Genomic DNA, 23,745 nt, shown 5'->3' on the forward strand with positions numbered 1-23,745 from the left:
AGGCCCCAGCAGAGCCGAGCCCGGCCCACGTCTTTGACCTCACCTCCCGCCCTCTCCCCTTGACCTTGGGCTCCCACCAGAGGTCTGCGGTTGAATGTAAAAGGCCCCGTGTCCCGTGCGCTTCGTCCAGATCTGGTCGCAGCAACAGAGGAGGGCGGGTCCCAATGGCAGGGGAGGTTTAACCGGGGTGGATCAGTTGTGACTACAGTTATACTCGGGCCATCCTAGAAGTGAGGCAGGCCCTAGGCGCCACTGTGAGCTCCTTCCTGAAATGCCTTCCAACAGTAATACAACGAAGAGCGGACCCTGCTGCCACAATTGTAGCACTTTGCGCGTTAACACACCTCTCCCAGAGCCGGTACTGTTACTATTCGATGCTTTCAACACAGGCAGGAACTAAGACTCGGGAGGGGGTCTGACCTTGGTTTGACTTGAGCCCAGGGAGGTGCTCCAACCACACGCCTCTGCCCCTGGCCCCACCCTGTTTCCGTCGTAGGAGGGTAACGAGATACTCACCAAATGGATAAAGAAGATGTGGCACATACATACAATGGAATACTACTCAGCCATAAAAAGAAACGAAATTGAGTTATTTGTAGTGAGGTGGATGGACCTAGAGTCTGTCATACAGAGTGAAGTAAGTCAGAAAGAGAAAAACAAATACCATATGCTAACACATATATATGGAATCTAAGAAAAAAAAAAAAAAAGGTCATGAAGAACCTAGGGGCAAGACGGGAATAAAGACACAGACCTACTAGAGAATGGACTTGAGGATATGGGGAGGGGGAAGGGTAAGCTGGGACAAAGTGAGAGAGTGGCATGGACATATATACACTACCAAACGTAAAATAGATAGCTAGTGGGAAGCAGCCGCATAGCACAGGGAGATCAGCTCGGTGCTTTGTGACCACCTAGAGGGGTGGGATAGGGAGGGTGGGAGGGAGGGAGACGCGAGAGGGAGGAGATATGGGGACATATGTATACGTATAACTGATTCATTTTGTTGTAAAGCAGAAACTAACACACCACTGTAAAGCAATTATACTCCAATAAATATGTTAAAAAAAAAAAAAAAAAAGGAGACCGAGAAAGGGGTGGGGAACACACGTTCCCAGCACTTCCTTCCCACGGCAGCCTGCCTGGTGGTCGTACTGGAGCAGAGCAGCTGAGCTGGGACTGGACCCCAGCCCCGTCACGCCCAGACCTCACCTCTCATGGAGGAGGGTGCTTACGCATGACAGTGAGCGGCTGCGGGCAGCTCCCAGCCCTCTGACCCTCTCCTTCCTCCCAGGTACCTGGAGAGGGAAGGGGGCTCCCATCTGAAAACCTGTGCCCCCGCCCCAGCTTCCAGGCCACCAGAAAGGCCCAGATGCGGAACGAGCCTGTGAAACAAGCTTCCTCTCTCTTGTGCTGCAGGAGCCACTCGCTGTTAACTGATGGGGGGCAGGTGGCCGGTGCTCTGCACCTGCGCCCCGCCCGCCTGTGCCCCACCAAAGGCGCAGGGGAGGCGGAGGGTGGGGGGCGGCAGGAGCTGGGGGGGCCCAGGCCACAGTGAGCACATTCTAACTGGGGTGCTCGGCCTCTGTGGTTCTGGTGTCACGGCCAGCGGGCTTCCTGCTGGCTCACCTGTGCTGCCACCCGCGCGGGCTCTGCAGGGTGGGGTCAGCAGCCCTGTGCGGGGAGCACTAACGTGGCCGAGCCAGTGACAGGGACGTCACTGCAGGGCTTGCCTTGGTTTCCCGCCTCTGGTGATGGCCACCGTTTCACTGTCCACTGAGGCCACTTCCACGGGGTCTGGCCACATCGCCCATGTGTCCTGAGCAAACGCCCCTCCAGGAACAGCAGGCGGGTGAGGAACTCATGGCCGACTCCCTGTGGTGCCTGGAGCTGCCCCTGCGACATGCCGACCGCCTGTGTGCACCTGCCTTTCCCCAGTTCAATGCCTTTATCGCTTTGAGGTAAAAAGACACGGAGCTCGAATTTCTGGCATTTGTCAGTTTTCATTTTATTATGCAAATCCCCCCTCTGACTTGACTTTTTACAGTCACATGAGTCATGTTTTCAGAACCCTTGTTCTGCTGACGTGGCGGATATGAAATAAACAATTCACCCTGCAGAAGGGGCTACGCCAGGGCTCGGGATGAGGGGGGAGTGCCCAGGAGGGTGACCGAGGGTGACCCTCGGAGCTGGGTGTGTTACCAGGGGTGCAGCGGGTGGAAAATGACCCTGCTTTAGGTGGCGGAATCCCTCATGAGCCCCCTCCTCACTGCGCACACAACACTACGTGTACAGCCCTAGTGGGTGGGTGGGAGAGGGAAGAGGTACAATTACACCCTTGTAGGAGTGATGGCATGGTTTGTGAATAATCCCTATAGGCAGTTACAACATGCAGCGCGCTCCCTATACTACAGGGCGAGGCCAGTCCCTTCAGAATAGAATCAGACAATCACATTTGAGCCTCAGGTTGGTCTTACAAGGAAGGAACCACTGTTACCTCTATTTTCTGAAAGAGAGGCCAGACTCTGGTTTTGAGCACAGCTCTGGGGTCAGACAGGCCAGGATCGAGTCATGGCTCCATCTCTTGCAGGCTGTGGGTCCTTGGGCAAGTTACCTAACCTCTCAGTGACTCAGTTCCTCCTGTGTGTATGTGGGTGATGATTGAAGTAGCCTCTGGTTCAGGTTGGGGGTGATGTAGTGAGATGATGCAAGTACAGCAATCAGAACAGTTCCCCACACTGTGAAGCACCCAGGAAGTGTTAGAGATCATTTTAAATTATGAAACTGCTGCTCAGAGAGGTTAAGTAACAGGCCTGAGGTCACAGAGCAAAGCTGTGCGGGACAGAGCTGGAATTCCAGACCAGGCTGTCTGTACTCTTAACCAGTGTTCCACATGGCAGATGTGATCAAGTATTATAAGCAACTGACCATAGAAATTGTAGGAAACACAGAGAAAGAGGAATACCAGGGAACAAAGAAGCTAGTTGGGCTGAAGGGATAGAAATGTTGGGTGTAAACTGAGTGTGACAGCATTTGGAGATGGGGCCTCTAAGGACGTCATTAAGGTTAATTGGGGTCAGAAGGGTCACAGAGCCCTGGTCTTATGGGATTAGTGTCCTTATTGGAAGAGATGCCAGAGCTCTTGCTGTCTCCGTTTCTCTCCGTCTCTCCCTGCGCTCAAAAAGGGCATGTGAGCACACAGCAGGATGGCGGCTGCTGACCCGCCAGGAGGAGAGGCCTCACCGTGAAACCTACCTTGCTGGCACGCTGGTCTCAGACTTCCCAGCCTCCAAACTATGAGAAATGGATTTCTGTGTCTAAGCTGCCCAGTCCATGGAACTTTGTTACGGCAGGCCTGAGCAGACTAATACAGGGAGGGCTCTATTCGCCAGATGAAAAGAAAAACCCTGCTAGGTATCCACTGTAAATATAAATTTATATATTTTTTATTGAGTTTCCTTAAAGACAAGTGGGCCTGAATCAATGTATTCATTGTTTTTTATTCATTTATGTTTATTCATATTTTAAAAATAATATGTTAATTGAATACCATCAAAGGGCTCATCAAAGCTGGCATGTGGCTGTGATATACGATTGGGGTTTCCCAAGGTCAGGGACGCACCTGGAAGTGGCACACCCACTGAGCTCCCAGAATCGTCTCTGCCTCTGGGAATGAACTCAGTGATGTGAGCTGCAGAGGGGTGGAGCAGCCGTGGGTGTGGGTGTCCCATGGATGGGGCCCTTCCTGGGACTTGGGGCTCTTTGAGGACCAAGCGGCTGTCCTTCCCTTCTGTACCATTGAAGCAGAATTTCCCAGGGACCATCGCTGGTGGAACCGTCATGATTTCTTCATGACAAGGCAACCCGTTAAGTCACCTTCAGCGCTTCCACTCTGCTCTGATGCATGACACTTCCTCTCTGACACCCCCTCCCTCTGGATTTAATGAAGACGGTGGCTGCCTCGGGTTGCTGTCTATTGACTTGGAAGTAGTTAGCATTCGCTTTCTGCTACGCACTCTTTTATGCCACTTGGAAATCCTCGGCTGTTCTGAAGGCGTTCTCGTCAGGGGTGGGGTTGTCCCTAAGCCAGAGGAGGTTAAAGGAGCCGTGCGGCTCCTCGGGGCCACCACGCATCTGGAATCCGGCTGGCGGAATTCCCTCCCAGAACGTACGAGCTCCAGTGGTCCTCCCTGAATGCTTTTGTCTTTGGGATCCAGCTTAAAGTGCCTGCTTTCTGGAGCCTTCACAGGACGGGGGAGGTTGGTTTTCACCTTGGCTTGTCAGCTCTGCTGTTCCTGGAAGGTGGGAGGCTGCCTGTTCACAGAGCATCTCAGGAACCGGCAAGGAACCAGGGCTGCGGGAAGAGGCCTGGTGCGAGGAACACAGTTCCTTCTGCCCCTACGTAGGGCTTCCCCGGCTTTGAGCGGGGTCTGCGCGTGGCCTCCCCACCTGCTGAACCTACCTGGGTGAAAACCTCTCCTTCCTGCTCCTGCCGGAGCTCATGCCATGCCCGGCCGGCTCCCCTTGGTCAACAGTCCTCTCATGCAATCCGGGGCAGTGGGGCTCAGTAAGTGACTCATGGCTAAGATCCGGGATCGGCACTTCCAGGGCGCAGGGGGAGACGGAGCAGGATGGTGGGCCAGCGGAGGCACACGTGCTGCAACCACCACCACCAGCTCTGAACCCTCACTCCCCCACCCTCAATGGCTCTGTGCAGGTCTCCACATCTACAGGGGTTGATGACGGTGTTTGTTCTCAGGATTCAAACATGTGCCTGGGGCCAGGGCTCCCGCTCTGACCAAACTTTCATTGGGGTCCTCTGAGACCTCTTTTCCAGCCGGCCTAGACCTTGGCCTGCCGAGTCAGGTTCCATCAGAGAATCCGGCTGGGCTGGTTTACGGAGACTCCCCCCGCCCTTCATATCTGACTCCTTGGCCTGCGTTTAGCAAGAATCCCCCACCCTCGTCATCTCATCAAGCTCCTCGCCAATCATGAAATGGGGACAAGTCTGAAACTGCCCCCAGATCCACCGGTGGAAGGCCCCAGCGAGGCCCTGCACGTTGCAACCTTCCCCTGGTCAAGCTGCCTCCTCGTCAGGCTCCCCTTTCGACGCTGCAGGACCTGCCCCCCAGGGCCTCCTCGATCCCGGCTGCCCAGAGCGTTTCACCAGCCTCGGCAGCACGAAATGAGGCAAGAAGAGTGGCCCAAACACGTGGCACAAGCAGGAGGCAGCACAGAACCGAACACCCACTGACGTGGGCCTCCTGGTACGACCTGCAAGCCACGGGGCGCAGATACAAGGCCGCCCGCTGACCTCCCTAGGGAGACAGAGATGCACACGGAACGTTCCCTGAGCAGCTGCTTTGCCTGGTGCCCAGCATGGATTCTCACTCCTTTCCCCTAACCCAGAGCTGAAACATGCAGTATTAAGGAGTCGTTAGTATACACAGAGCCAAGACTCGCCGGGAGACAGACCAACAGCATAGCCCAGACTCCCATTACTCTTCAAACATTAATCAATGTCTCATGTTTAATTAATCTTTGCTGAGTTTGCTGGGTGATAAAAGCAGAATTTTCTATCAGTAGGAAAAACACGTATGTATTCAAGGCTCTTCTATAACGCTGCCAGCAAATTCCTGCCAACTCTTAAAGAACCGTCTCAAATCCCTCTTCCCCTTGAAGCGTCCCTCATCTCCTCCCCACGGGGTGTGACGGGGACTCACCTCTAGAGATTATTTTCACCTTTATTACGGTGGTGGTGGTGGCTTGTACACGTGTCTAAACTCACTGACAATCCTGGACAGTGGCAGCCCTTGGCATTGGCCCTGGCAGCCAGCACAGGGCCAGGCGGCTGGTCTACCCTCTGGCTGGTCTAACCATCTGGCTCACTGCACTCTGCCTTCTGAGTTGTATTTGCATTTGCCCAGTGCAGGCTTGCCTTCGCCTCTGGAGGCTGGCCCCTTGCAACCAGGACCAGAGGGGGGCCATTTGGGTCGTGGTGAGCTTGGTGGCAGAGACACATCTAAAATCATTATTTGTGCTCGGACGAGCTGGCTTTAAATCTTTCCATGCAGGAAGGCTGGCCTGGCTGTACTGTTCAGATGTCACAAAGACCGAGAAAAGTAAACGATTTTGGGCACATGCCTTCCTCCAGCTAAAGAGAGATCTTGCTATTTTCTCTGGGATTTTCTATCAAAATCTACACTAAACATCAAAAGCTGCAAAGTTTCACGGGGACGCCAGATCTATGGCTTTCTTTCTCCCCTCGGCTCTCCCAAGTGAACCATCCATGAAGATAAAACAGCAAAAGCTCCTATAAGAAAGTAATTACTGCAAAACCGAACAGAAGGCACTTATGACAAGACAGAACTGCGTTTGGGTGCAGCATCTGACAGAGCGGCTCCAAGATGACAAAGATGGGCATTTTCATGCCCAGATAACCAGACTGTTTTCTGTTCACAGTGGTATTCTTAATATAAAAAAGGACATAAAATAATTGGCCAGCTAACCTCCGGTCCGCCAAGAAATAAAGACGCTGCTCACAGCTCCGGGAGCTCCTGAGAAGCTCAAGCCTTCGGCTCCGCATTAAGAATATAAATTGCCAGAGGAGACCAAGATGGATCTTTAAGGAAAACGATCCCTTTCCCTCTAGAACTTTGCAGGGTTATGGCCCATTTTGGACAAGCACAAGCTCGATTTATACTTGACTCCCAACCATCATGTTAAACTCCAGTTTTAATCAAGATGACCCACTGCCCGACGTCTTTATCATGTCTTTGAAGAGGTCATGTGCTTAAATTAATATCGTCGATGGTTTTACTTCAGGTTGGGAACTGTGAACATCGGATAGTTAGCGAGCACACAAAGGAAATGGCAGGGCAGCAATCTGACACAATTGGAGGAAGGAATCAATTCCGTGGTACTTGCCAGGCTGGATTGCCACGTTGGCTGAGGGAGGTGGTAGTCGGTCCGACGCTTGCCCCCTTGGGGGGAAGATGATGTAGAGAGAGCTCTGGGAAGCCCGTGTGATCTGTGGGCGCTTAACAGCAGAGACCATAATTGTACTGAGTACCACCACTGAAGCAGGGGGAGGTACCCACATTATAAATTCATGCCCCTCTTGCATTTCCAATTCATCACCTTGCACGAGCTTCAGAATGGTTGCCAAATACTGTAGAACATCACCTGTCCTGCACAGAAACGTGAACTAGGTGGGTGGTCTTCCTTATTCATTCATTCATGCATTCATTCATTCCACCAGCAGCCACACTTGGTGACGTCCTTACATGTCACTTCTGTGCTCTACACGAGGTAGTTCACATCACTCCTGTGAGGACACCATGCGATGCTTATTATTTTTATCATCCCGTCTGCTGGGACCTGAATTGGCTCCAATCCCCCAGCACACACTGTGTGGAAGCCCAAAGCTTCCCTGAGATCTTTGGGAATTTTTAGGGAGGTTCAGTTTTCAGGGTCCCCTCTGCTTCCACGTCCACACAGAGTACCTCTGTTCTGCACTGCATCTTTCCAAATGTCAAAGCAAACCCCTAAACCAATCCTTTCTGGAAGCACTGAACTCAAGATGGGCAGAGACGGAAGACAGGGGAGTCTGAACCCAGTGTGGCTTCAACCAAATGTGAGGCATCTCTGCTCCACCGGGTCCTCCAGCCAACACCACGGGAGCCCTTCTCTCCCTGCTGGTCTCCAGACAACCTCATGTCACCCCCGGACGCCTCTACCCAGATCTCCTATATCCTATTTTCCCATCATTACTTCCCTCCCAAATGTACCTCCAGAGTTTAAGACAACTTCCATCTCTTTGAGGACACCAGTAGTTCTCCTTTGCTTCTAAGACCAACTTGCTATATTCCAATCCATCAGGATGCTCTACAGAGCACAGGGCTTCCTGTTTATCAGGACACACTCTCCTTAGAAAGCCCCTTTATGACTCATTCATTCAACCATAATTTCCAGAGAGCAGTGAGGAGTAAATACTCAGCACGGTGCTGGGTGCTGTGAGATCAGGAGGAGGGTCTGTTTGGGGCAGGAGGTCCATAGATCAAACCTTATATGTGGGGTCTGCCCGTATTGCTGCTTGCCCCTCCTATTCATCCACAGTGGATGCTGTTCTCTTCCCATATCTTCAGCTGTCCTGCAACTCCCCCAATAGCCTCAAGCCCCTGACCCCGCTTCTTCACCTTTATCCATCCATCCATCCATCCATCCATCCATCCATCCATCCATCCATCCCTATGTTCACTGTCTCTCTCCACTAGACTACGAGCTCCATGAGAGCAGGGACCTTGTCTGACCTCACCCTCACCTTCCTCCATCATCCATTCATCATTCATTCATCATCCCTCCAACCATGCACCCAACCATCCATCCATCCACCCATCCATCCATCCATCCACCCAACCATCATCTGTCCAGCCACCCATCCAACCACCATCCACCCATCCATCCATCCACCCACCCGTCCATCCATCCATCCATCCATCCACCCACCCATCCATCTACCCATCCATCCATCTATGTTCACTGTCTCTCTCCAAGTTCCATGGAAGGACCTTTGAGGCCATCAATGATTGAGACATACAACACCTCCAACCTGGGTTCCTCCTGTAGCTCTGCCCTCCTCCTGAAAGGTCTGGGTCCCCTAAGCATACTCACCTACATGCCTCCTGCCCTGTCATCTGGCTTCCAATCCACTTTCCAAGAGCCAGACACACCCCACCCCCAGCCAGGGTGCAGTGAGCCCTCTTCTGGAAGCTTCCAGAATCTTGTCACCACCAGACCAATCTGAGGTCAGGCCTCTGTGTGCCAGCATCCTGAGTGAAGCCTCTTTGGGGGTGGGTGTGCTGCACTGGACCATATGTCTTGAAGATATGACTCAAATGTTAGCTAATACAACAACCGTACAGGGAGAGGAGGAGGCTAGGAAAAACCAACACACGCTACTGCAGCTGGGAGAGGGAGGAAGGGGGAAGCTGGCTCTCAAAGGATGGAAACGTTCCAGAACTCTCTCTTCACAAGCCCAGCCTGTGGTAAGCTGAATGATCAGCTGTCAGAGTTTACTCGAGAGATCAGTGGCTGCATGTTCACGGAGCCAGTCAAGTCGGCAGCAACGGGCTCTCCTTATCACCAAGTCAGTCCGGGCGCCAGGCTAGGGCAGGATCACGTCTCCATAGTGAGTGGAGGATGGAGTGGAGGCTGTGGCCCAAAGCCCAGAGCATCCGTCACCCCCACTGGCGGCCTGTGGCTGACAACGGCCAGAGAAACGATCCATTCTATGGGCCACCAGAGTTTTCAGGTGCCCCGTGGCACTGAGAACTTACACAAGGACTTAAATTAGAGAATGAATCTTACAAAGCATTCAGAGTTATGCAAAGCAACCTGGTCCATTTCAAAGGTGAGCCTCAGACGAAGCCACTTAAGAACATCAGTTGAGAGAGGGCAGGTGACATGAGAGCGAGGAAAGGGCTGAGTCACAGTTGTGATTCTTAGTGAGATCCTGAGTCCAGGGGCCAGGAGGGGAGTGTGCCAATCGAGAGAGACCAAGTCTAAGGGAAAAACGATCATAATTCAAATAGGGGAAAACCAAACCTAACCAAAATCAGCCTGAAAACGTGATTCTGTATCTCGTTATGTACACATTTCAGGGGATTCAGAGGCTGTGAAGGGAATGGTGGGCAATTCAGAGCATCAGAGAAACAAAGAATTAAATTGTGTGCTCAGGAGACATCTCCTGGGCTTTACAATCTATAATTTGTAATCGATTACTCGCCCAAAGTAGATTCAATATCTCCCAGCGCAGGAAAATCTTGTTTAGCAACAATTCAAATATAGTCAACATGCTATTTATTTTTATGTCACTTTTCTTCTAATGACAAAGATGCTCTATCCTGAAAGAGAACAAAGCTAATATTTTATAAGGTTTAGATGCTTGTTAAGATGTGAGGAAAGTACATAGAAGAAAAATAAAATGAAAAAGAGGAAAGGAAGAAGGCGAATTAACAGAAAACTCAACACAGGCCAGTGAGAGAGGATGGTTGCCGGTTACTATGAAGAACTACGCACTACTGTACGTGTGCAGCAGTACCCACTAAGCTCTCCCCAGGAGGCCGGGCTCACAGGCGCTCTGGGAGGAGATCAGGTGGGAAGTGAGTGGCCCACAGCCTGGCCAGGTGTGACTCTAGGGCAGTAAGAGGAAGGTCGCTGTGGCCCTGCTACAGCTCTGTGTCTGATGGCCGTGGGGCTGCATGAATCTACACGTGTGATAAATGGCAGAGAACTGGGTCAGTTTCCGGGCTGTGATTCTGCACCACGGCTGCGGAGGGTGCAGCCACTGGGGGAGGCTGGGGGAGGGGTGCACAGGCTTCTCTGTACTATCCCTGCAACTTTCTACTCATCTACAGCCACTTCAAAATAAAAAAGTTAGAAAAGTATTAAAAGAAAAACAAACAAAAGCAAAACAAGCCAGAAAACAAACAGACCCCCAAAGCCACAGGGAGACTCACTGGATCCCCGTCTCCAGGGTGGATCTAGGGGTCTGCAGCGGACGGGCGTCCAGGGCTCTCCCTGCAACCATGGGTTGCTCACAACTGGAGGGTCAGCTAAACTAGCCCCTCCAGGTTGTGCAGGGGTCACCCAGGGAAGGTCAGTGGGCTGGCAGGGGTGCGGCTGGGATCCTGTCCCTGCTCCGGGGCTAACACCCCTTCCACCCGGACTCCAGTCACAGACTCTTCTAGCAAAGCCTGGACAAATCTTCCTGGGCATCTGACTTGTCACACTCTGAGTCCAGACTGTTGGCCCCCAACACGTCCAGTGACGGAGGGTCTCAGATGTCTCGGGAGGGGTCACGGGTGGGCTCAAAGTCGGAAGATTGGGCCCTGGGGAGGTGGTGAAGGGGGAGGGAGGGCGGCAGTGGGTGGGCACCAGTGACTACCACCCCTGCCTTCCAGCCTGGGCTGCAGCTAGGGCTGAAAGCCGTGTGAAAAGTGGCGAAAAGGGCTCCAGGGGGAGAGACACAAAAATCATGTTCAGATGATCAGGAACCGACCGGGCCCCACACAGGAGACTAAGGAACTCAACAGAGATGGAGATTCCATTTCAGTTGGTAAATGAGAAAACTAATTATTCAAGCAAAAATCCCAGTTTAAAAACCACACATGACTTATTAATGTAATAAGAGCCCTAGCAAGTCTCTCTCTAAAAAAGAAACTTTTTCTCTCTCTAATTTTTAATGGTTTGAGCCAAAGTCTCCTAGATTAAATAGAAATCGACTTTTTGCCTTTTGACAAAGGTTTTGATTTCCCCACATTCCGTTTCAGGGTCTCCAGGAGCCCTCTCCTAGTGTGCAGGCAGAGGGCAAATGCCCAAGGAATTCTCCAGTGGCCGTTAGGGCGAGGGTCCGAATGAGGGGCAGCCAGCTCTTTATATTGGACATGAGATGAGAGAAAAATAACAGAGTGACACCAAGATTCAGTCCCAGGGCAGAAGCCAGCTCTGATGAGCAGAGCAGCAGGCCCTGCTGTCTGTGCCCGGGAGGGCTGGCTACGCACGGCTGTCACAGGGCATGGCTTCTGGGCTCAGGAGAAGGCCCTCCCCTGTCCCTGGCAGAACTCCCAAAGCCCCCGCCACCTCCAAGCAGAGAAGCAGACCCCTCTGTGGCAGCTTTGAGGCCTCTCTTTGTCCAGCCACCAGCCCTGAGGTCTATGAGGTAGGCCACAGCTGGGTAAGCTTCGGGGATATGGGGGGGTGTCTGGAAGTGCGGGAGCCAGAAGGATGGTACCCTCAATGCCAGTGCTCAGGAGAAGGGGGTTTTGGGTGTGTGTGAAGCTGGGGAGCCACTGGAGAAACCTCCTTCTTGTGTTCCGACCTCCAGAATTCCAAAGCTGCTTCCCTCAGGGTCGAGCCTCATTGGGGATGACAATGGAGATCCATAGCATCTCCTTTCTGGGCAACTGGGACGAGGATGGATGGATGGATGGATGGATGGATGGTTGGGAGGATGGATGGATGGATGGGTGGATGGATGGATGTATGGATTGATGGATAAATGGGAGGATGGGTAGATGGATGGATGGATGGTTGGGAGGATGGTAGGATGGCTGGCTGGCTGGCTGGCTGGATGGATGGATGGATGGGAGGATGGGAAGATGGATGGATGGATGGATGGATGGATGGATGGATGGGTGGATGGATGGATGGACTGATGGATGGATGGATGGATGGGAGGATGGATGGGAGGATGGATGGGAGGATGGGAGGATGGGAGGATGGGAGGATGGGAGGATGGGAGGATGGATGGATGGATGGATGGATAGGAGGATGGGAAGATGGATGGATGGATGGATGGATGGATGGATGGATGGATGGATGGATGGATGGGAGGATGGGAAGATGGATGGATGGATGGATGGATGGATGGATGGGTGGATGGGTGGATGGATGGATGGACTGATGGATGGATGGATGGATGGGAGGATGGATGGGAGGATGGATGGATGGATGGATGGGAGGATGGGAGGATGGATGGATGGATGGGTGGATGGACTGATGGATGAATGGGAGGACAGGTGGATGAATGGATGGATGGATGGATGGTTGGGAGGATGGGTGGATGAATGGATGGATGGATGGGAGGATGGATGGATGGATGGATGGATGGATGGATTGACGGATGGATGGATGGATGGACTGATGGATGGATGGATGGATGGACGGTGGATGGATGGATGGATGGATGGACTGATGGATGGATGGACGGATGGATGGTTGGGAGGATGGGAGGATGGGTGGATGGATGGACGGATGGATGGATGGATGGACGGACAGATGGATGGTTGGGAGGATGGGTGGATGGAGGGATGGATGGATGGGTAGATGGGTGGTGGATGGCTGGGATGATGGGATGATGGGAGGATGAGGCGGGACTGCAGCCGAGCCTAGCTGGGCTGGTGAGAAAGCCTGGGGATGGTGGCTGGGGTCTCAAGGGTCTGGGGTGAATTCGCCCTCCGAGCTCGCTCTGCAGGATGTCCTGGGCGGAGGCTGCCTCCTTCCAGGCCTCCATGGGCACCAGGAGCTCTGCCAGAGCCTGTCACCCGCCTTGGAGCCCAGGGAGAGGCGGACACTGGAATGAGACAGAGCTCCTTATACCAGGGGTCCGTGTGTCCCTGATTCCCATGCTGGGGTCACCACAAGGTACATCCATCTGTCCAATAAGAGAAGCAGAATCCTGTGTAAAGACCCAAGACCGTCTAGCAGAGAAGCCTGGAGAGGCTCGGGCCATCTGGCTGTGATGAGGAAGGGGACTCAGGGACACACGCAATGCCCGGCACCTCCAGGCAGGCAGGGCACAGCGTCGACAGCACCGCAGTCCCCAGTTCTTCCCCACGACTTCAGCCACCTCTGGTAATGGCTGGAAAGCCCGCGGCCACCTCCAGTGATCATTTTTAACAGGTCTCCCTGTAATTGGAAGATAAACCTTCCAAGTTCGTAGCTGTCTCAAATTCATCTTTAACTTAAAAAGAAATATCAATAATTAAAGCCAACTGCAAGCACCGCGGTGACACGTATGGGGGACAGATAAGGGCCCGCCGTGCCTTTGATTACAGCTTATTCTGTCTTGGGGGATTTAATCCTGAGACCCCAGAGCCCAGGCTCTGAATTATCTTTTTTTATTTCATTTCTGGCATCGCCGAGTGCCAGAGCATCCTGACTCCAGCCCCCGGCAGCCAGGGAGCTCCTCACTGTCCGGCACCCACTGTTGTCCCGTGACAAGCGGGGCAACTACCCCTCCACCCCTCGCTCCTGTTTCCTGCATAGCTGCAAACGAGGCGGGCCCCTCGGGATCTGCAGTCAAGCCTCAGGCTCCCAGCTGAGACCCTGCCTTCTGGGTCAGGAGCAGAGGCGCCCGCAGAGAGAGCCCGAACACGTTTGCCAGATGCCTTGGTGGAGAAGCACATGCCGGCGCTCACTCATTAAGCATTTATGAAGCCCCACTGTATGCAGTGCGCTGCCTGAAACCATGATGGAGAGATGAAGAAAGTCCGAGACACCATCCCGCCCTCCAGGGAGGTGAGAGGGGGTGTGTGGTCCGTCGTGCACTCCTGACCTCACACATCCATCCGTGGATATGGTCGTGCGGCTGCACCAGGAGGGTCTGGATGCAATCCATCCATCCATCCGTCCATCCTCCCATCCATCCCGTGTTCTCACTGCTCTGCTGCATCCATGCTTTTCACACTTGAATGTGAAAGCCCAGTGCCAGGCCCGGAAAGCCGGACAGCTTCTCCAACCAGCCCCGCCCCCATCCAGCCTGGATGCACAGTCCGTGGGACTGGGGGCCCCGCCAGCCCACGGACGTGTCTCTCTCCTGTACCCAGAATACCAACCAGGCTCCTGGAGGGAGCACTCGTGCCCATGAATACACGAGTATGCCTTTAATGAATACAAATAAAATATGAATTCATGAAGCCTGAGTTACATGGGCAAATGGATGAACTAAAAAATAAACGGATGCCCCCGGAGGCCAGTGGGGAAGCCAGACGCCGATGAGCAGTCCCCAAAGGCTGTCACCAAGGAGAGCCCATCCGGGGAAGGCGCCCGGTTCTGTACGCGCAGGGCCGGCGGGGAGCAACAGGGTGACACGAGTGGTGCCTGTCTCTGCAGCGAGCACAGAACCTGTCGGTATTTTCAACCCGACCGTGGTCAGGGCGTCCCAGGGAGAGGAAACAGCACATGTGAGAGACGCACGGACCTCTGGGAGTGAGGGCAGGTGGCGGCTGGCATGGGAGAGTCCTAGAGATGCCTGAAGGAAGGCAGCTGCTCCAGGGCTCAGAGAGCCACGGGGCGGGGGGCCCAAAAGTGAGATGAAAACCCCCTTTGCGCTGCATGGGGAGGTGGGACGGGGACCCCTGACAGGGCGTGCGGAAGCTGAGCATCCCAGGAGCTGTCCCCTGATTTCCTTATCTGATAAATGGGGCGATGAGACCCAAACTGCCCTGCCCTGAGGGCAAGCACAGCGCTGAGGAGACGAGCACGTGGGGAGGCCCTCTGAAGTCTGTGAGAACACCAGCCTTTTTTAAGCATGGAGGCTGCGAGCATCCAAGTGTCTGCATAGACAGCCAAGCCTAAAAAATAAACACAAACCCTGAAAAACAAACAAAATTCCCTGTTTTTTTCCCTCTTTAAAATGATGTTGTTTTCACTGCTTTCAGATTTGTTTCCCTTGATCTGCTGATATTTGTTTCTCATGGTAAGTAGATGATTATTATTTCTGACCCTAATATAGCTCCGTGTTTTCCCTGCTTCCCACTCCCACACAATCTTTTTGGAACAAACTACCACACAGGCTGCTCAAAACTGTGGACGCCTCAAATACAAACCCTTAATAAAGATGCCAAGTCGGTTCAGCAAATGTCAGAGATTTCTGATGTTATGGAAGAGGAAAAAGTTCTCATTAAATGTTTGAATGTTGAATGAATATACTAATTAAATACCCAGAGAAAAACAAACTTGTTAAAAATGGCTCTTCCCGTGTTCTCACGCCTGGTGTGGGTGCTTCAGGGGACCCTGGCATCATCAGGAGAATCCTGCAGAGGCTCCGGGCACCATGTGGGAGACACACTCCCCGCTGGTCCTGCCCTAGTGGGTCTTGTCATGGAGATTCTTACACATCCCATCAATGATGCATTAACCTCAAAAGGCAACTTGAGGGCCCAGGAAGACCCCAGCCCCACGATTCAGAAACAAAAGCACCGCCTGCTCGGGTGGAACCTCACAGCTAGTCTGCAATTACAAGGAATTGGGCTTAACTCATTAACTGTGTGGTCCTGGCCAACTGGTCAACCCTCTCTCAGCCTCCACTGCTGCAGTTCTGCAGCCGGCATGGCTGGGGTCACCTGGGTCGGCGCTGAGGGCGCCCAGATCAGCCCTGGGAAGAAGCCGGCACTCTGCTCCCTCGCACCCAGGCCTCACCGACTCCTCCCCATTCTGCAAACATGTCTCTTAGCTCTTTGTTTCATTTTCTCCTCACCAGAGAAGCCCCCACTGCTCCCCCTGGGCAACTTCCTGGCAGTATTTTTGTGCCTCGAAGTTGACACTGTCTTTTCCTTTTGCTTTGTCCTCATCCTCTCACCCCTGGGTCTGGCCACTGAGGGCTGGCCTCACAGTCTACCCACCTGGCCTTGGATTCCATTTGATGGAATCAAATTCCAGACACCCTCACTCTTGTCTGGAACCACCTCCTTGGGAAGCTGGGAAGGGAGAGTGCAAGGTTCCCCAATGTGGGCTACGTCTACTTCCCAGGGCGGCATCTGAAGACCAAGAAGCCCAAAGTCAACGTTGCCTGATGCTGGGACTTGGCCAATGGAACACTGTAGGTCCAACAGTCCTTGATATGGCTTTTGGGACAAGTTTTAGGAAAGAAGGATAAATGTGGTGCTTTGTTTGGACCCTGCATGGGGATGGGACCTTTCCTGAGGTGAAATCACCATGATGAGGACAGCCACTTGTCCTCTAGCCCAGAAGGATGGCTTCGTGGAACATTTACTGGGCACTTGGGGCATCTTGTTTCATCCTTCCAAGATCCTCCAAGATAGGAACTATGATCACCCTCAATTTACAGAAAAGGAAATGCAACAGCAGAAAGAATAAGCTACTTTCCCCAAAACCCAGAGTGAGGACATGGCCCAGATTTGAACCTAAGCCGTCTGATTCTAGCGCCTTTGCCTGTTTACTCTAAAGACTGTACTGGGGTGTATATCCCGCCAGAGTCAGAGTCTCCAAAGACAGTGGTCTCTCTGTGTTTCCTGTTTAGATTCTAAGTAAATTTTATTTTGTTCGCAAAAATACTTTACACTCTATGACTTGCTAAAACAGCTTTTCCTGTTGATGGCTGGTCCCCAGGGCTCCATGGTGACAGGTCAGAACCTCCCTAAAGATCAGCTGTGACACACTTTCAACAAATGATGCTAATGTACAGAACAGACAACGTGGCCGTTGGATATGGCTCTCAATTAGTCTGTTGGGCTCTTTCTATGGTTTAATTAAAAGCAATTATGCTTTTTTAGGTGTTCAACTTGTTCTTGAAATCATTTCTATTGTAGTGGTATTCCTAAACGCTTGGACAAAAGGTGGGACCTACATAAAGAAGACACATATGGAATTAGCACCTTCAATATTTGTTCTAAAAGGGAGTTGAGAAGGGGTCCCAGGCTGGTGTGGAGAAAGATAAATCCCCAGGGTTCTCCCAGGAAGGTCCCCTGTCCCAAGTACAAGAGGACAAGATGTCTGCTAATGATAAGATGTCCTCAACACTCCACCACCTTCAGGCACTGTGGGAGCCCCCGAGAGACACGATCCCATTTAATCCTCACATCAACCCAGCTGATTTAACAGATGGGGAAACTGGGTCTCCGAAATACATTCAATAATCTCCTGGCCACCAGCTGGCCCGAGGCTGGGTTGGAATGTGAACCCAGGTCTATTCCACTCTCAAGTCCAAGCTCTCAGCTGACCCTACCTCTCCTGTGTCCCCACTCAACCCAAATGTCTATGTCATTATTTTAAATATCAGTTTGCCTCAAAGGCATGCCTCCCCAGTTGGTGTAATGACGTTAGATAATTTATCATGGTCCACACTGAAAGCTCATGTTTATCCCACTGTCCCAAGTAGCTTCCAAGTGATGGATGGCCTCCAGTCCTCATGACCTGGCCCCTCACGGAACCCCAGACGTGCTTAGCTCTTCACCCCTGCAGCCTGCTCCCCATCTCCCATCACTTCTAACTCGAATGCAAAGATTCCCGACCGGGGGTGATTCTGCCCCCACCCAGGGGACAAATGGCAATGTCTGGACACACTTTTGGTGATAACTTAAGGTGGTTGATGTAAGTGTATTTCCTCTATGACACATGGGCTGAGAGAATGTAGCATCATGTTAAATGCAGCATATTATGGACTGAGCATGTGTTCCCCCAACTCATGAGCTGAGAGTCCAACCCCCAGTGTGATGGTGTTTGGAGGTGGAGCCTTTGGGGGGTGATTAGGTCACAAGGGTGGAGCCCCTACAATGGGATTAGTGCCCTCATTAGAAGAGACACGAGGAAGCTTCCTTCCTCTCTCTTCCCCTGCCCCACAAGGACACAGCGAGAAGCCAGGAAGAGAGTCCTCACCAGGAACCCAGTCCGCCAGCACCCTGACCTTGGGCTTCCAGCCGCCAGACTGTGAGAAATCAGTGCTGCTGTTCACCTGCCCATCTGTGGAATTTGTTACAGTCAGCAGGACTGAGACAGCACAAACCCATCTGTCACTTCTTCCCAGCTCTCCTGCATGAAATTATGGACACAGAGCATCACAGTGAAACTTTTCCTTTTCCCACCTCTCCTGCTGCAAGTCCTTGAGGGCTGGTCCTTCCCGGAGAGGACAGGACACAACTGTGAGATGATTCATTGATCACCACAAATTAACGCCGGCTGCCCACCACCTGCAGAGCACGCTTTCCTATGTGGCCGGGCTTTGACAGGGAGCCTGCTTTAATAATTATAGTGTACACACGTAATCTATTTTTATTTTTAAATTAAACACCTATGTGTGTTAGGGATCTTGAGACAGAAGCACACATACTTCATTTCAAAGAGGGTTTTCATCCCTGGCAAATTAAGTAAAATAGAAAATTAACACATGTAAATAATATCAGCAATCCGAATTACATATTAAAGCCATCTTCTATCTCAATGATTACATATTACATCCAAAAAGGACCCTGAACCATAAACCATCCTCACCAGCACAACCCCCAGCTGCTGGGTGTTTCACGTTGGAATAACATTTCCCTGTGCAGCCGCCACTCTTGTTCGCTGTATTTCTGCCAACTTGTGCAGCCAGAGGACAGCAGTGATGAAAGCTCTGTTTGACAGATGCAGGCATCAACAACTTTGTTACTCTGACTCACTGCATGGTATTTTAGGCAAATTAACCTGTCCAAAATAATTTTTTATTACTGCATTCAGGCACAGATGGAAATACGAACTTGACAATTCTGGGGACTAGCTTTGCAATTAACTGTAATGTTTCCATAGACTAATGAACTTTCATTCGCGGCACGTTCCCTGTCAGCAGAGGAGATGGACTGTTGTCTGAGGAGGAAGAGTCAAGGACGGCAGACACACCCGGCAGCCGCGTTCTGTGCCGAGGGGCAACAGGCAGCCCCGGGGAGCCAGCACCCCAGTCTGGGCTTGTGGTCCATTCGAGGGCTCTTTTCTTACATTCAGACTCTACCCGAGGCTGGGTTTTCTATAGAAACCTCAGTTCCCAACACTGACCTTTGACTGAAGAAATGTTGGCGATGCCATAGTAAGAAATGCACGAGAGCAAATATTAACAGTGTGACTGGAAAACAGAAACAGATGCTAAGGACCCCTTGAACACATGGAAACAAACACACTTAACAGAGAAATCTCCACAAACCCGCAGATGTGACGGACAGGGACCAGACTGAATTGGGACAAACCCAGACACAGGGAAGCTGAACCTTGCTCCCTGGAAGAAGACCTCTCACTAGGAGAGGGCTGGGAAAACGGGCTTGTAGCTCCTGTGACTGCTGGGGTGGTGTGCCCAAAACGCTTCGCTTTTGTATCTGACCTATTACAACATATAAGGCCACTCTCTGCAAACAGATAACAAACATCTCTCTCCAGGCAGCCCAGTGGGAAATTGAAGATGTTGGTTTCAATTAAATGGACTAAAATTAAAATAATTTAAACATCTTTGCTAATGAATTATGGAACATGTTGGCAAATGGCAACCTCTATCTCTATTCTTCTAGCTATATTTGCACATCTATCTATCTGTCTGTCTATCTATCCATCCATCCATCCACCCATCATACCTATCATCTATCTGTCTGTATCTACATCTATCATTTAGGTATCATCTGCTATATATCATTACTCATCCATCTTTTCCTTTCCTTTCTTCCTTTTCTTTCTTTCCTATCTATCCATCCATTCATCACCCATCCATTCTTTTCCCTTCCTTCCTCCCTCCCTCCCTTCCTTCCATCCTTCCTTCCTTCCCTTCCCTTCATTCTCTCCTTCCTTCCCTCCCTCCCCCGCTTCCTTTCCCTTCTTTCTCTCTTTCCTTCTTTCCTATCTGTCCATCCACCCGCCCATCCATCCATCTTCTCTAACGCTATCATGGCACAAAGCTTTATACATCCACGCCCACGAGGATGCCCTCCTGACCCACATCCCTGAGCTTATTCAGCCACAGGAAGCCCAAGAAGACAAGTACTGAAAGCAGCTGTGATTCCCTGCCCAGCTCCTCCTGACTTTTGGGCTAGAGATGTCACCAGTTGCAGTCCCCTTTCCACTGCGCATCCCAGAAGAGATGGAGGAAGTGCCCAGGAAGCCAGGAGTCAAGGGGCTCTGTGCCCCTCTGCAATCCTACTTCAGTACCATGCCATGCCTGCATCTTCCTACAGCAGGGCTCCATCCGAGATTTTCTTCACACAAAACCTTCCGTGGCTCCCAGGCCACACAGCCCACCCCTTTTTTGGGCACTCGGCCTTCGGTTGCCCCCCTCCGTCACCTCTCTGGGGGATCAGTCCTCACAGGAGTGACAGAGCCATGCACGTGGGGCCGTAGCCACGGGGGCAACTTGAAATGCCTCCCCTCCTCCCCGATGGAGATGTTCGGGGCCTGAGCTCCTGGATCTCGGAGAGGAGACGGCCCCCGACTCAGCCAGGTAAGAGAGGAGCCATGATAGTGGCAGAAAAAGTTCCCCAACTTGATGAACTATCCCTCACCATTATCCTAAGTCTGGAAATGCAAGGTTCAGTTGCCCTCATTTTCGTACATGCTGACTTTTATAGAAATTGTTAATTCTGCTCTCTCTCAAATCCCTACATTAATAATTACAAGGTCTGTTGGGAAACGTAGAGCTGGCTGGGCCCAGATGCATACTTTTTCCTTAAGACACTACAAAGAGAAGAGAGAAAACACCAAACTGTGAATTATCACCGATACAGGCAGTATCTTTAGCATATGAGTTTCCAACTACCCGCCGTTCATTAACTTATTTTTCTTTACGAAATATTAATGCCCGAGACTTAAAAGTTCATAAAATCAGCTGCACTTGAGCACTTTGAGGTTTAACTGATTATAAATATTTTTCATCATGGAAGTTGCTCACTTACGAAAACATGCAAAATATGTGAATACATTTCAAGTACACGGAATTCCAACACAGCGAAGGGCCTCTTCCAGCGAGGGGTGGGTGCCCGTCAGCTCCTGCACTCTCTGGGTGGGCAGAAGTCGCCGTTTTCTTACTGAACTCGTCACTAGACAGACCACAGGGGTGCGGAGCTCTCACAGCGAGGGTGGGGAAGGGAGGCGAGGGAGAGCATCGGGCGGGATCTGGGCAGGTGGCCCATCCCTGGGGGTCTGCGAGAACAGTGCCTCATGACAACGGGAGAAACCGGCACTCTCTCTGGTCACCTCCCAAAACGAGAGGGTTGAATTTTTCCATAGCTTTTTGCTCACACCCTCTGGAGTGTTTGCTTTGGCACCAACCAGTTCCCCAACAACAGAACTGATGTCCAACCGCCCAATTCCATTGGACACTAGTAACCTGCAGCGAACACAGATCCCCCAGGTTCAGGGCTCAGTTCCACGAGACCGTTCCCACTTGAGACACAGTTACAAGTCCCAGGTTGCCACCTGGGGTGATCAACCGGGGGTTCCCATGACCCCCTTCTCAGGTTCAATAATTTCCTAGAATGGCTCAGAACTCAGGAGAACAGCTTACTTACATTTGCTGGTTTATTATAAAGGACACCTCTCCGGCTCAGCCACATGGAAGAGATGCACAGGGCAAGGTGTGGGTGCGGGCAGACCTTCCACACGGTCTCGGGGCTCCTCATCCTTCCCACACAGCTGGGGAGCTCTTAGGATCTCACGGCTCTGGAGTTTTTATAGAGCTCAGCCTCCAGCCCCATCCCCTCCCCTCCTGGAGGTTGGCAGGTGGGGCTGAAAGTCCCAACCCTCTAACCACTTGGTCTCTCTGGTGACCAGCCCCCTCTGAGGCTCTCCAGGGACCGGCACTAAGTCTCCTCACTAGTGTAAACTCAGGGGGATGGAGAATGGCTCCTTACGAGGAACAAAAGGCACTCCCATCACTAGGAGATGCCAAGACTTTCAGGGGCAAGAAATACGTTTAGTAAGACCTGCACATCCTGCCTCTGCAGGGCGAGACAGCTGTATTGGAGACTTGCCGGCTCAGCGATCACAGGGACCCCAAACATGCAAATATTTAGCTGCAGCACATCTGGAAAATCAAGCAGCAGCAGCTGCGGTGGGGAAACAAACAAGTCCCGTCCCATACCCCACCCCCGCCCCCCCTTCCAGGCGGGCTGCACACACCGGTCCGCGAGGAAGCCCAAGACACTCAGGCAGGAGGGGCGAAGGCACACACGGCTGGCTGGATACTCCCTAGCGGCTGGATACTCCCTAGCCGAGCTGCCCCTCTCCTTTTAATCTCTTGGAATTAATTATTTCCCTGGTGGTTTAGGTATCCAGTTCACTAGATTTATTTCTCTTTTGAAGCCCCTTTTTTCAGTTTTTCTAGTGTTGCATCCTGGATTCTGCTCAGAGATGGACAGTATATAAGTGACTCTCACTAACACCAGTGTGGAAGTGATGAAAGGAAATGCATGTTCACTCGGAGGCAAGCATGTTTCTGGGGAAATATGAAGGAGTGAGAACATCGCCACCTTGCACTTGAGGTTCTCCTGCTGATTGACACATGCAAATAAGTGTCTGGTCGGATCTGTAATGGGGGGGGCGGAGGTCCCCGCCACTTCAAGAGCAGCTGCTCTGGATACTCGGTTACAGCCTTGGGCTCACTCTGCCTGGAGGGCAGCCGGCTTGGATTTCTAAACCCCTCCAAAGGTGTGTGTTAGCTTTTTGAAGCACTGGGGTAAGACTGGGTCTGTGGTAATGAGGCCGGGAGGGTGAAATGGAGACAGAAAGCAGGGGGCGGAGAGAGAGAGAGAAGGAAAAACCCTGTATTTTTCAAGGAAGCACTTGGGAGAACAGATGAACATTCTCTAAGCAGGTGCATGAGAAGCAGTAGCTCAAAAGCCCATCGCTCTGGGCAAGCAGGACCTCTGATCACACCTTTACTTGCCCTCCTAGAGGTGCGGTGGGCTGTTCCCAGGTCATTTTCTGCTTCACACGCAACACAGAGAGAGAGTGGTAGAGGCTCCTGAGAGCTGAGTTCTCTGCAGAAGAAATGAGACAGAAGACAAGATGGCCAAGGACCAGACAGACGTACAAGAGAAAGGAGAGGAGAGCCCGGAAGCATATGTGTGTGCAACCCCTGCCTCACACCAAATGCAGAAGCCAAGTCCTTGCAGGCCACAGACCTTGGTGCAACACAAAAAACCGTAACACTAATGGAAAAAGGAGGGGACAGTTTGTGACTTGGGGGTGGGGAGAGATTCTTTAAATAAGACCTGAGAGTCTAAACACGGCATCAGAATGAAGGACTTCCGTTCAGTAACGTCCACAATTGACAAAGTCATCCCATGAGTACCATATTGGAGACATTCCACCTTGTAAAATCAATAATGTGTATGAAACCCAAGAAACCTTTGTAAAACCACAAGGAAAAGGCAGGAACAACATATATTTTTAAAATTGCAAAGGATACAAGTAGAGAATTCATACATGGGGTAG

The 23,745-nt window shown here is 51.7% G+C and overlaps 2 protein-coding genes across 2 annotated transcripts in view; both read right to left on the bottom strand.

Moving 5' to 3' along the window:
- CDH4 (cadherin 4) overlaps positions 1-23,745 on the bottom strand; it is a 562,448-nt gene that overhangs the window by 231,351 nt on the left and 307,352 nt on the right. The window lies entirely within an intron of this gene.
- LOC133104448 (guanine nucleotide exchange factor subunit RIC1-like) lies at positions 1,433-12,778 on the bottom strand (the record flags this gene model as incomplete). The annotated part of the gene is made up of 5 exons (XM_061210229.1): positions 1,433-1,534; positions 4,030-4,134; positions 4,961-5,014; positions 5,256-5,318; positions 12,176-12,778. Coding segments are annotated over 5 exons (927 nt in total), but the record flags the coding sequence as incomplete, so codon positions are not given.

The sequence above is a fragment of the Eubalaena glacialis genome, chromosome 13 (genome assembly GCF_028564815.1).
Source record: "Eubalaena glacialis isolate mEubGla1 chromosome 13, mEubGla1.1.hap2.+ XY, whole genome shotgun sequence".
Taxonomy (NCBI): Eukaryota; Metazoa; Chordata; class Mammalia; order Artiodactyla; family Balaenidae; genus Eubalaena; species Eubalaena glacialis.